Here is a 12,079-nt window from a genome sequence, read left to right as displayed (position 1 = left end):
CTTCTCTGGATTAATCATGTCTGTACACCTTTTATCATGGCCTTATCCCCACACATTTCCAAGTTTTCAATAATCACTCTTCTTTCAGGATAGTAGTTTACTTTACTTTACATTACTTTACTTTACTTTATTTTAATTTTACTTTACTTTCCACATGTATGAATGAACTTGGTTTTCTGCATTTGGCTTATCTTAACATGATATTCTGAAGTTTTGTGCATTTACTGCCAGTGATAAAGTTTCATGGAAAAATTCATTCTGTGTATTTTTTTTCCTTTCATCCACTCACATTGGCAGGTACTTGGGCTGATTCCATACCTTGGCTATCATAGACGGTGCCACTGGCGTCTCTTTTGTAGACCGGCTTTGATTCCTTTGGCTATAAATCTAGTAATGGTGTAGTTGGCTCATAGAATAGTTCTAGTTTTAGTTTTTTGAAGAATTTTCATACTGTTTTTTGTACTGGTTATACTGATACATTCCAAATGGTTCACTTGTAACTTATGTATAGTAGCAATAATGAATTGCTTCATTTACATACATGCTAATCCACATTGAAACAGAGGGAGAGGTTCATCTTTTCACGGTTCCTTAACAGTTCATGTTCAGCTCATTGGTGACAAATGCTCAATAAAGCCTCTTAAGTTTGTGTGGCCTTACTCACTAGTTACATGATGTTAACATATACATAAGCAATAATATTTATATTCTTCCTTTATGATATAGAATTGAACATCAACTGGTGAAATAAATCAATTGCATACTTACCTGAGCTTTTCAATCTTTAATAGTCAGGAAATAAATTTTCTTAGATGAGTAAAAACACCACATGTGTATACACACATGCTTATATATGTATATATTTGTGCTTGGCTTTCTGTGTTTGGATATATACATGTATATAGAGAGGAGGAGGTAGATATATACATAGAGAGAGAGAGAGATGCCACAGTTTGGAGCTGCCTTTCTTACCAAAGTCACAAGATGATCATGGCTCTATTATTTATACCTCCTTTTCCTAAAGATAAAACAAAGCCTTGTCTTCCCGCCATGACTCAGGAGACTGTTCCTGCCGATTGCTAGAGAAGGCTTGCCCTTCATGAACAGTCTTCTCATTATGTCAACACATTCATTTCCAACGGGAATGGTTTTTCTTATTTTATTATTTTACTCTAGCTTATGTGTATGGGTGCTTTGCCTGCATGGATATACACACTACCTGTGGATCTGGTATACCAGGAGGCCAGAAAAGAGCACTGGATCCCATGAAACTGGAGCTGCCATGTAGATGCTGGGCACCAAACCTAAGTCCTCCGCAAGAACATATGAGATGTTCCTAACGGCCGAGCCATCTTCCAGCCCCGCAGCTAGGATCTTTATTCGTAGTGCTTCCTCCCCATGCCAATTTGACAACTCCAACATAACAAGAAAGAGGAAATCAAATAAGCTGTAATACTTGACTTTAGTGCCTCAGTTTCCAAGTCAGACAGAGCCTGTGCCCCTCAGAAACTTACAGTACAAAGTCTCAAGTGTATTCAAAGAAAATTGGGCCAAGAACAAGTTTCATTTTTGCACCCCAACTTACACTAGAACAGGAAGATCATCAGCTGAAGCAGTTTACCTGAAATCACAGAGCACAACTTAGTTATGGTGGAAAAACTGGCAGCACAATCTGGCTGGCCTCCAGCACTGAGTGAGAGATGCCTGGCACTTTCATCAAAGCATGCCTGAAAGCAGTGTTCAGGGCACGTGGTCATTTGGGGAAAATATTCTTTTAACTCCAAGTTTTATATTAAAAATCACAAACTGTATTTCTTTTTTTCTCTTTTGCAAGCGAGATTTTATTGGTTGAAGAATAAAGACATTTCTGTTCTTAACATATGTGCCCAAGTTATGAAAAGTCCGACACTGTGTCCATGTAACCAAATGAAGAGCCAAGTATTGTTTCTCTTTGAACTTCTTCCAGTGATGTTCTAATCTCAAACTTGGCAAGTTTTCCTTAAGTTCTCACATAACAACCAAAAATTTATAGACCTCAATTCCACTGACTCACAATTTCGTGCCACATGCTGTACGTACTCAAATTTTCCATCTTTTACAACACGTTTTCACAATTGTTAGGAAAATGGAACGCCATAACCCAAAGTCGTTACAGTTCTGACAGGGCAAGGACCACAGTGTGGCTTTTTAGGAAACAGATCTACTAGAAACATGAAACCAGACAGACCAGGCAGATCAGACATAACTGAAAATATTCCAGGCACAAATGCATAACTGAGAGTCCAAATTGTCACTTATGTGCTCTGTAGTATACTCTGTATTATAGGATATAACACTAGCCTCCTCTATGGAATGACGGAATGTTATGGTGACTCCTGAGACAGTCACAGCCTCTCCTGATTCAGTATCCTGTTATTTTCTGGTTGTACCAAAAAATAGACAACCAGCAAATGTTTTGCATCTTTAAAAAAAATCATTTACATTAAAAAAAAAAAGGAGTGAGGAGGGATCCTCCACTGCCACCTTTTTAAAAAGTTTCTGGAGCTACTAAAAGAACTCACATTTAGAAAATAGTTTATTAAAAAATATTCCTCTGGATTGCGCCAGAAGGGCTGAAGGGAGCACTGACAGACATGATGAATGGTTAGTTGGATTTGGCTTCTTTTCTGCTTGTCAGGGTGGACTCTGGTTTTTCTTCTCCATTTTCTGCAGGCAGATCTGTAATTTGCTGGTTGACCACTTCAGCCTGTTTGCCTTTTGTTTGCAGTTGTGTGTGTGTGTGTGTGTGTTTGTTTGTTTGTTTGTTTTTGTCTGATGATTCATCCTTTCTTGAGACAGGTTTGGGTTCGAATCCACCTTGGCAGGGGCGAATTCGGCTTGGCCAATGGCCTCGCAGGTAATATTCTTGAGCTCCATCTTTGGCAGTCCATCTTTGCTGACCTTCTTCTTGAGTATGGGGCAGTGCTGGGTGGGAGGCACATGCGATGCCCAATTGCTACAGAACTACACAACCTAGCTGCCACTGCCACAAACTGTACTTCTAATCTACCATATTTAACCTTGTCTTTCTGAGTAAAATAGGCCCTTCAGAACGATATTAAGGGCCAGTGAGTGGAACAGTGAGTAAAGGCACCTGCTGGTAAGCCTGGCAACATGAGTTTGAACCCTGGGATCTACATGGTAGGAGAGAAACAACTCCCACCAGAGTCATCTGGTTTCAACATATATACCTTGGCACATGCACACACACATACAAACACACATAAAAATACATAAATAAATAAATAAATAAATAAATAAATAAATGTAGCCAAAAAATTAAACAGTCTTATTTTTTAAATGGTAATTTAAAATGGTAATTTAAATGGTTCTCCATCTACTGCAATGAGAAGTTTTCTTGATGAAAGATGAGGACTACATTTATCTACAGGTAAGGACAAATGCTTAGAATGCAGTTAGGGATTATACTGGTTTAATAGAGCTGTAGTTGCAGGTTCTTCTCTAAGATCCATGACTTCACTAGCCTTGGGTAGTTGTCTAGGTTTCCAATACCAAGTATGATTCTCCTCTAGTTGAGTAGGTTTTAAGTACAATTAGTGAGCTGTTGGTTACCAACAAGGTCTGTGTGCCACCAATGCACCCTTAGGGTTATTGTGCCATGTTGGTGGTTATTTTGATTTATATTCAGTCAGACCTGGGAGGGACTGTTGGTTGTTTCCTTCCTTTGGAAGCTTTCAGAGAACCTTCTAGTAGCGTTAAAATACAAGCAACTAAGGGATGCTGAGAGTAGGAGAAACAGTCTTTCCCAGGGAAGAGTATGCCAATGAGTCATCCATAAAGTTAAACAACATCCCTAAAACTAAACAACTGATCAGGTTGTATTTCTGCATTTAGGAACATGTGTGCTTGGGTGTAACAACAACTAATGAAAACTGAGGCCACAAATTTAAAAAAGAGCAAGGAGAGGTATATGAAAAGGTTCAAAGGAAGGATAGGGAAGGGAAAGGTAAAAGAATTATAATCTTAAAAACTAAAACAAAAATCAAAATTAAAATATAAAGAAATATTTAAAAGAAACCTGATTTAACTGAGCATTCTATGTTTCTCATGACACAAAAACTGCATACCATACAGTGAAATACAAAAAGGCCATGGGATCTGTGGCACATTATCTTTAATAATCCCTGTAGATCAATTTATCAAAAACATTAATAAAACTCCATGACAATAAGCAAAGAGATCTCCAAGGACAACATGGAAATAACAGGTTCATTTGAACAGAGCTGAGGAATCCTAGCAGTGAACACACGGCATAAATTGGGACCAACACATAATCTTCACACAGAGAGAAACAAAACACTACAATCTTGTAGTGCAAAAGAAGCGAAATTAGCAATGTATGAAGTGCCTATGCACAGGCTCTATGCTTGACCCAGGAAAGGAGAGAAAAATGTGTGGCTTTAAACAGACTCCAGGATGACCTAGCATCTGGCAGGCACTGCTGTGGCTGTACATGACAGGTAGGCCTCCTCACTAACGCATCTGTCCCTTCAATACGTTCAAAAGGCTAGCGATGAATAACAGGTTGTCTTTCTGCTCAAAGCTAAAAGAGAAAGAAAATTATTCAGAATGTTTATATCATCATGGAATTTGCCGACTCCAAAGCCAGTGTGCTAAAAGGTAACAAAGTCATTCACAGGTCTTCCCCGCTCAAGAATGTCACTAAGGCAGCAGGGAAGATAAGCCTTTTAATGATATGTGTGCAGAATAGTGAAGGAATAACTCTACCCCATGAAATTAGAACCAATAGGAATTAGTATTTGATGTCACTGTTTTTCTTTCTCAGTTCACAGCACTGTTCATAAGAAAGGGTCTGAGCATGGGGATGCATGCTTATAATCATAGCATTGGAAGGGGAACAAGGAGTTCTTGAGCTTGAGGCCAATGTGAACTATGTGGGGAGGCCTTGGAGATGGAGACCTTCTCCTTGAGGGGAGAAGCAAGAAGAGGAAAAAGAGACGGTAGAGAAGGTGGTTGTGGTGGTAAGATGAAATCGGTGTTGATGAAGACTAAGAATCCATGTAGGACTTAATGATAAGCATGTGAGAAAGAGCTCTTTGCATTGACATTGGCAGTTATCTGTGGTTTCATCTGCCATCCTCTCCTATGACTAATATTTATCTGCACAGGTTGGTCTGTAGTTTTTAATCTCAACAAAAATAACCTGTAGCTAGCATACATGTGGCTCAGACTTGCACGTTTTGATTGGAGATCAAATTCAGTAACCCTGAGTTCTGAGTCATGTTGCTGCTGCTTCATTCCTGGTGAAAGGACTTCTTGGCATTCTGTTGAGGGAAAATTTCTGATGTGGAAAGGTGTGGAATGGGTCATGTTTCTATAGGAGAAACATTCTTGATGTCTTACCAAAGTGAGTATCGGTATTGGCTGGTTTAATTCTTTTTTTTAATTCTTTATTAATTACACTTTGTATCCCCCCTGTGGTTCCCTTCCTACTCCCATCCCAACCCCTCCCTTTCTCCATCCTCTGCACGCATGCCCCTCCCCAAGTCCACTGATAGAAGAGGTCTTCTTTTCCTTCCTTCTGTTCCTAGTCAGTTAGGTCTCATCAGGAGTGGCTGCATTGTCTTCTTCTGTGGCCTAGTAATGCTGCTTCCTCCTCAGGGGGGAGGTAATTAAAAAGCAAGCCAATCAGTTCATGTCAGAGATAGTCCCTGTTCCTATTACTATGGAACCCACTTGGCTACTGAACTGCCATGGGATACATGTGTGCAGGGATCTTAGGTTATCTCCATGCATGGTCCTTGGTTAGAGTATCAGTCTCAGGAAAGACCCCTGTGCTCAGCTTTTTTGGTTCTGTTTCTCTCCTTGTGGAGTTTCTGTCCTCTCCAGATCTTACTGTTTCCCACTTCTTTCATGAAATTCCCTGCACTCTGCCCAAAGGTTGCCCATAAGTCTCATCATCTGCATTGCTAGTCTGCAGGGCAGAGCCTTTCAGAGGCCCTCTGTGTCAGGCTCCTGACTTGTTCCCTCTTTTCTCCTTCTTCTGATGTCTATCCTCTTTGCCTTTCTGGATAGGAATTGAGCATTTTAGCAAGATTCCTCCCTCTTGATTAGTTTCTTTAGGTGTACAGATGTTAGTAGGTTTATCCTATATTATATGACTATATGAGTGAGTATATACCTGCTTCTGGGATATTTCACTCAGGATGATCTTTTCCAGATCCCACCATTTACCTGCAAATTTCATGATTTCCTTGTTTTTTATTGCTGAGGTTTAATTCTTAATAATTATCTTAATTTTAAAAACTTAAAATTTCTTCATTCTCACCTTTCTCTCTTACTCTTCATAGCCTCTTGTCTAAAACTAGGGAAGCTATGTTGTTCAATTGGGATCACTTACCCACACAGTCACAAGGATATTTACCTTACCTGATAATCGTTTGAGCAATAGTCTGGGGCTATCTTACTATATCCAGCTCTGTATACACCTTTTCTATTTAGAATGTATGATGCTCTTATTCATCAAAAAGTTAGAATTCTTTTGTTCAGCCATAGTGCTCACAACTATATCCACCACTAAGACAGGAAGACTGAGGGTTCAAGACGTTGCTATGGAGGTTACAAAGCAACTTCCAGTCCAGTCAGTACCATGCATAATAAAACTTTATCTTTAAAAAAATAGTTTTAAAAGATTCTGTCTAATGCAGCCAGTACTGATGAGATCCTACTTATAGACTAGGATCAGAAGGAAGGAGAGGAGGACCTTCCCTATCAGTGGACTTGGGGAGAGGCATTCATGAAGAAGGGGGATGGAAAGTGGGATTAGGAGGGGAGGAGGAAGGGGTTTGTGAGGGGATACAAAGTGAACAAAGTGTAATAAAAAATTTTAAAAAGATTCTGTCAACTTTTAAATATATGCGATATTGAAAAAAAAATGTACTCCAAGTTTTGAAAGACCACAAATTCTAACAAAGAAAACTATACACAGAAAGACAACCTTTCAGAAATGAATGAGAAAATTAAAACACTGTTGTATGACAAAAATACCCTAAAGGAATGTTTTAATTAAATTTTTATTTTTATATTAAAAAAAAAGATTCTGTCTATATGCTAAGGCTACTATTGAACTCTTTCTCTGCACTTCGATTCCTTTTCTTTCTTTTTTCAGTTTTTTGTTGTACTTTCTTTTTTACAGTACAGGTTAATGAAATCCAGGGTCTCACACATGCTAGGAAAATACTTTGCCACCTACATCCAAGCTTAAGTCTTAAAATTATTTTTTCTTGTTGAACTATGACCAAAGAAGAAGAAAATTGAGAGAATTCAGAGAGAGGACGAGCTGAGAAGGGGGAGTGAAAGTCATGGAAGTACGTTATCTGCATAAGACAGGGTCATAATAAAATATCTTATTTTGTACAATTAGCATATTCTTATAAAAAAGACAAATATGCCTTTAATTACTATGTTCTTTAGAAAAGGGATAAATTTTGGAATATGAGTAAATTACATTTAGAAACAATTAAATTTTTGTGTCCTATTTTTTTAATATTGGACATATTTTAAATGAACTAAGGTAGGCTCTGAATAATGAACTTTAAGGAAAATTCTGAAACTAATAAAAAGTGCTTTAGGTGAAAAATCTCATATATATTCCTATACATTCTCATACACTATGTCCATTTTTAGTATACCACTTTTAAATGTATAAAAACATAATAAATTGCTTTGTGATATTAAACAGAGTCAATAATAGTGGCTTTTTATTGTTAAAAACAAAGAATTACTTATAAAATCATAGATGAACTATTATAATACAAATATCTTCAAATAGAAAAAAGCAAAATGCATGCAATTATTGACTTTCTTCTCCTGTTACTATTTAGCATAGTCACAACAAAAACAGCTAACAAAAACAGCAAAAGCAGCTCCAAAAATAATCTAAATTAATGTCAAACTATAAACCACTCAAATTTGTACAAACTCCATTGAAAATAGTGCCATACATTGCCCTCACATTTGGAGGTGATGGCACTTTGGCTGCCTCTGAACAGCTTTCACTGAAAACCAAGCCAGCATAAATAAAAAACATTTTTGCACTTATTTCACTATGCTATTTTGTTCTGCGGGAGGTGGGGGTTGTACCTGTTTTTCTGGTGCTGGAGATAAAACCCAGGACCTTTTGCTAAGAAAGTCGTATATTACTAAAATAACAAAGATTAAATGTAATTGATCTTTCTCTTCTGCTACAGAAAACTCACAAAATTTAGAATTCGTTTTTTAAAAACAGACAAACTTTGGAACCAAAGGACATACTCAGAAATAAGATAGTATTTTCTCAATGCATTTGCCTACATGAGTCAATCTCTTTGCCCCAAGAAGATATTTATTTCAGCAACAACATAAATAATTATTATCTATCTTCTCCCCACAGTCTGGCAATCATGAATAAGTCACAGGTATCCACAGTGACATATTTTGTCTTACTGGGATTTCCTGGTCCCTGGAATATTCAAATCACTCTTTTCTCATTGATTCTGCTGGTCTATGTGATAACTTTGACTGGAAATATGGCCATCATTTGTGCGGTAAGGTGGAACCAACAACTCCATACCCCTATGTATATGTTCCTGGCCAACTTCTCCTTCCTAGAAATCTGGTACGTGACCTGCACGGTCCCCAACATGCTGGTCAACTTCCTTTCCAAAACTAAGACTATGCCCTTCTCTGGATGCTTCGCTCAGTTCTACTTCTTCTTCTCCCTGGGCACAACTGAATGTTTCCTTCTCTGTGCCATGGCTTATGATCGGTACCTAGCCATCTGCTTCCCACTGCACTATCCTTCCATCATGACTAGGCAATTCTGCAGTATTCTGCTGTCCCTCTGTTGGATCATTGGTTTCTTTGTATATTTGATTCCCATTTTTTTTATTTCTCAGTTGTCGTTCTGTGGCCCCAACATCATTGATCATTTTCTGTGTGATGTGGACCCACTAATGGCACTGACCTGTACACAAACACCCGTCGTAAAGCATGTATTCTATTCTATAAGTACTCTTATTATTGTCCTCACCGGTTTGTACATCCTTGGATCTTACGCCCTGGTGCTCAGGGCTGTTCTTCAGGTTCCTTCTTCAGATGGACGACAAAAGGCCTTCTCCACCTGTGGATCCCACCTGCTGGTAGTGTCTCTGTTCTATGGAACCATAATGGTGATGTATGTGAGTCCCACATCTGGCAACTCAGTCGCTATGCATAAAATTATCACAGTGATATACTCTGTGGTGACACCAGCTTTAAATCCTTTCATCTACAGCCTGCGTAACAAAGACATGAAATATGCCCTCCGGCATGTCTTCTTCGGGAAGAGGATTATGCAAAACTCATAAATAGGGTTTCTCTGCCCAACTCTGGGGAACCCAATGCTTCCAAGGGCACCCTCACACATCTCACATACACTCACACAGACAAACATGCATGTGCATACATAAAAATAAAAATGAAACTTTTTTTAATCTAGGCAGGGCATAGTGGTACATATCTTTAATCTCAATTCTTGGAAGGCAAAAGTAGACCTCTATGAGCCAAGCTCAGCCGGTGACAGATAATGAAACCCTGTCTCAACAGAACAACAAAGAATGTCAAGGCTAAAGAGATAGCTCATCAGGTGAGGAGTGAAGCCAGCCTGAGTCCAGAAGACAATGTATGTGTGTTACAAAGGCTGGAGTCAGAGAAGTGACTCAAATACTTTGGGGGAGTCCAGAGGACTGTGAGTGAGATATTGGACATTGAGTTATTTGTACTCTTGGAGTTTGGGTTTGCTTTGTTAAGATTGTGGCTGTGCCTTGGTTCTTCCTTCTTGAAGTAAGAAAGTATTAACTTGTTTTTTTGTTTTTTGTTTTTTGTTTTTTATTTTCCAGGTCCCCACAGTTGAGAAACTGAATATTTAAAAAGATTTGGGGTTTTAAAAGACACTTTGTATTTCTTTTAAAGAGACTGAATTTTAAAGTGTTTGAGTATGTAAATAGTGTGGAACCTTTAAAGTTTGTAAAATGTTTTCTATTGTGATGTTCATGTTAATTTCGATCATGGGGATGAACAAGAAAGCAAAGGTTATGACTTAAGAGTGATATGTTTGTGTGTCTAGTAGATAAGGGCTTGATTCAACTGGCTAGTTGAATCAATCCAAAGTTATCTGAAATGAGGGGACCTCAATGGAGAAAATGCTTCTATAAAATCCAGCTGGAGGACATTTTTATAATCAGTGATTGATGTGGGAGGGCCCAGCCCATTGTGGGTAGTGCTACCCCTGGGCTGGTGGTCCTGGGTTCTACAGAAAAGCAGGCTGAGCAAGCCATGTGGAGCAAGCCAGTAAGCAGCACCCCTCCATGGCCTCTGTATCAGCTCCTGCTTCCAGGCTTCAGTCCTGCTTGAGCTCCTGCCTTGACTCCCTTCAATGATGCACTATGATAAGGAAGTGTAAGCCAAATAAACCCTTTCTACCCCAAATTGCTTTTGGTCATGGCTTTTCAGTAGCAACAGTAACCTTAATTAAGACAAACATCATTCTTGGATTCATTAAAAGGTTGTGCATATAATTTTATGTATACTAGTCCATCATCCTAATCAACAATGGTAAGGGAAACACAGAGTCAGCCTGAAACCATAAATAAGGATGTCTTTAGTAAAAGATGCTACGTGTATAATTGTCCTAGTAAAAGAAGAGTACATCCAAAGAATCATTGGGTGGTTTGAACACTATGCTCCTAGATGCAGAAGTTTTAACAGCTACTCATGGTTTAACATTGTTCTCCAGGGTTTAAGGAATAGTTGTATTGTATGTGTTGGGGTGAGAGGGGTAGGAGGACCAGGGAATGAGCTGGCTCTAAAAGCACAGCAAGAAACAATCAGCCACATTTCTAAAATGTATAAAGTACTCATATTTGACCTAGTTACACTCTCTGAAAAATAACCTGTTTGAACATCCTGAAAGGAATTCTACCCAGCTGTATTACTTGGAAAAGTAAATCAATCCCAAAAGAATCAATTCGGAGTAGGTCATTAGAGAAGAACAATTTTAAAAAAGCAATTGGTGGCCAGCCAGCAAAGCACTGTCCCTGCCTGAGGAACCCACCTCGCGAGTGTGTGTGTGTGTGTGTGTGTGTGTGTGTGTGTGTGTCTGTGTGTCTGTGTGTCTGTGTGTCTGTGTGTCTGTGTGTCTGTGTGTGTGCACGCTTGTGTTGAGGTCTACACATGTGGTATTAGGATGACTGAGGTTTTTCTAGGTGTTGATATCTGGTCTTCTCTTTGTTGGGTGGGTATTTCAATCTCTGGTTACTGTTGGCCTCTCAAGATTTTAAGCAAGTGTGTTAGCTGTGTTATCCCTGGTAGAGAGTGCTTCTGCAGGTCAGTGGCAGAAAGGAGTAGAAATGAGCTAAGAGAATAGACTGAGAGAGGTTAAGGGGAAAAGCCTGATGTATCCAGTCCACACCAATAGGTTGGTTCCCCAGGGAGTGAAGGTGCAGTAGGAGAAGGGGTTCCTCAAATTAGGCTGCAGTGAGACAAAGAATATGTCTGGACTGGCAGGAATGAAATGACTAGGGGTGCCCTGGATCTGTACAAAGGGGTGGAATCTCCAGTGAATGCAGTCAGAGTGGGAGGGTGAATACCTGTAAGGAGGTTGCCACAGGGCTGAGTCAGAGAAGAGGGAGAGACAGTAATGGGGGAGAGTGAAAATCTCCTACCTGAATCGCAACCAAGTGTTGCCACTGTGGTCCCGGGGGCATTATTTCTAGCTGACACAAAAGAATAATGATGGGTGAGAAGGGAAAGTTAACAGGGTCAAAGAGGAAAAGCTAAGATGGGTCTGCACCGAGAAGCAGAATCCCCAGGGCGTGAAGGCAGAGGAGGAAGAGGAACACACACAAGAGGGCTGCTGCTGGGTTTCGGGTAAGACAGAAGAGTTATTAATTGAGCATAGGAAGGACAGTAAAAATGTCTTACCTGAGCCCAACCCAGTGTGACTACTGGGACTCCCTGGTAGAAAGTGTTTCTGGGTATC

The 12,079-nt window shown here is 39.4% G+C and overlaps 1 protein-coding gene across 1 annotated transcript; it reads left to right on the top strand.

The window, feature by feature from the left end:
• Nucleotides 1–8,462: 8,462 nt before the first annotated feature.
• On the top strand, nucleotides 8,463–9,407 carry LOC110549724 (olfactory receptor 11H7-like). The gene has a single exon (XM_021639046.2). The coding sequence runs from the start codon at nucleotides 8,463–8,465 to the stop codon at nucleotides 9,405–9,407; it is 945 nt and encodes a 314-aa protein (XP_021494721.2).
• The last annotated feature ends 2,672 nt before the right edge of the window (nucleotides 9,408–12,079 follow it).

Source organism: Meriones unguiculatus, chromosome 9, assembly GCF_030254825.1.
Source record: "Meriones unguiculatus strain TT.TT164.6M chromosome 9, Bangor_MerUng_6.1, whole genome shotgun sequence".
Lineage (NCBI taxonomy): Eukaryota > Metazoa > Chordata > Mammalia > Rodentia > Muridae > Meriones > Meriones unguiculatus.
Note: the sequence above shows the minus strand (reverse complement) of the source record. Positions and strands in the feature narration are given on the sequence as shown.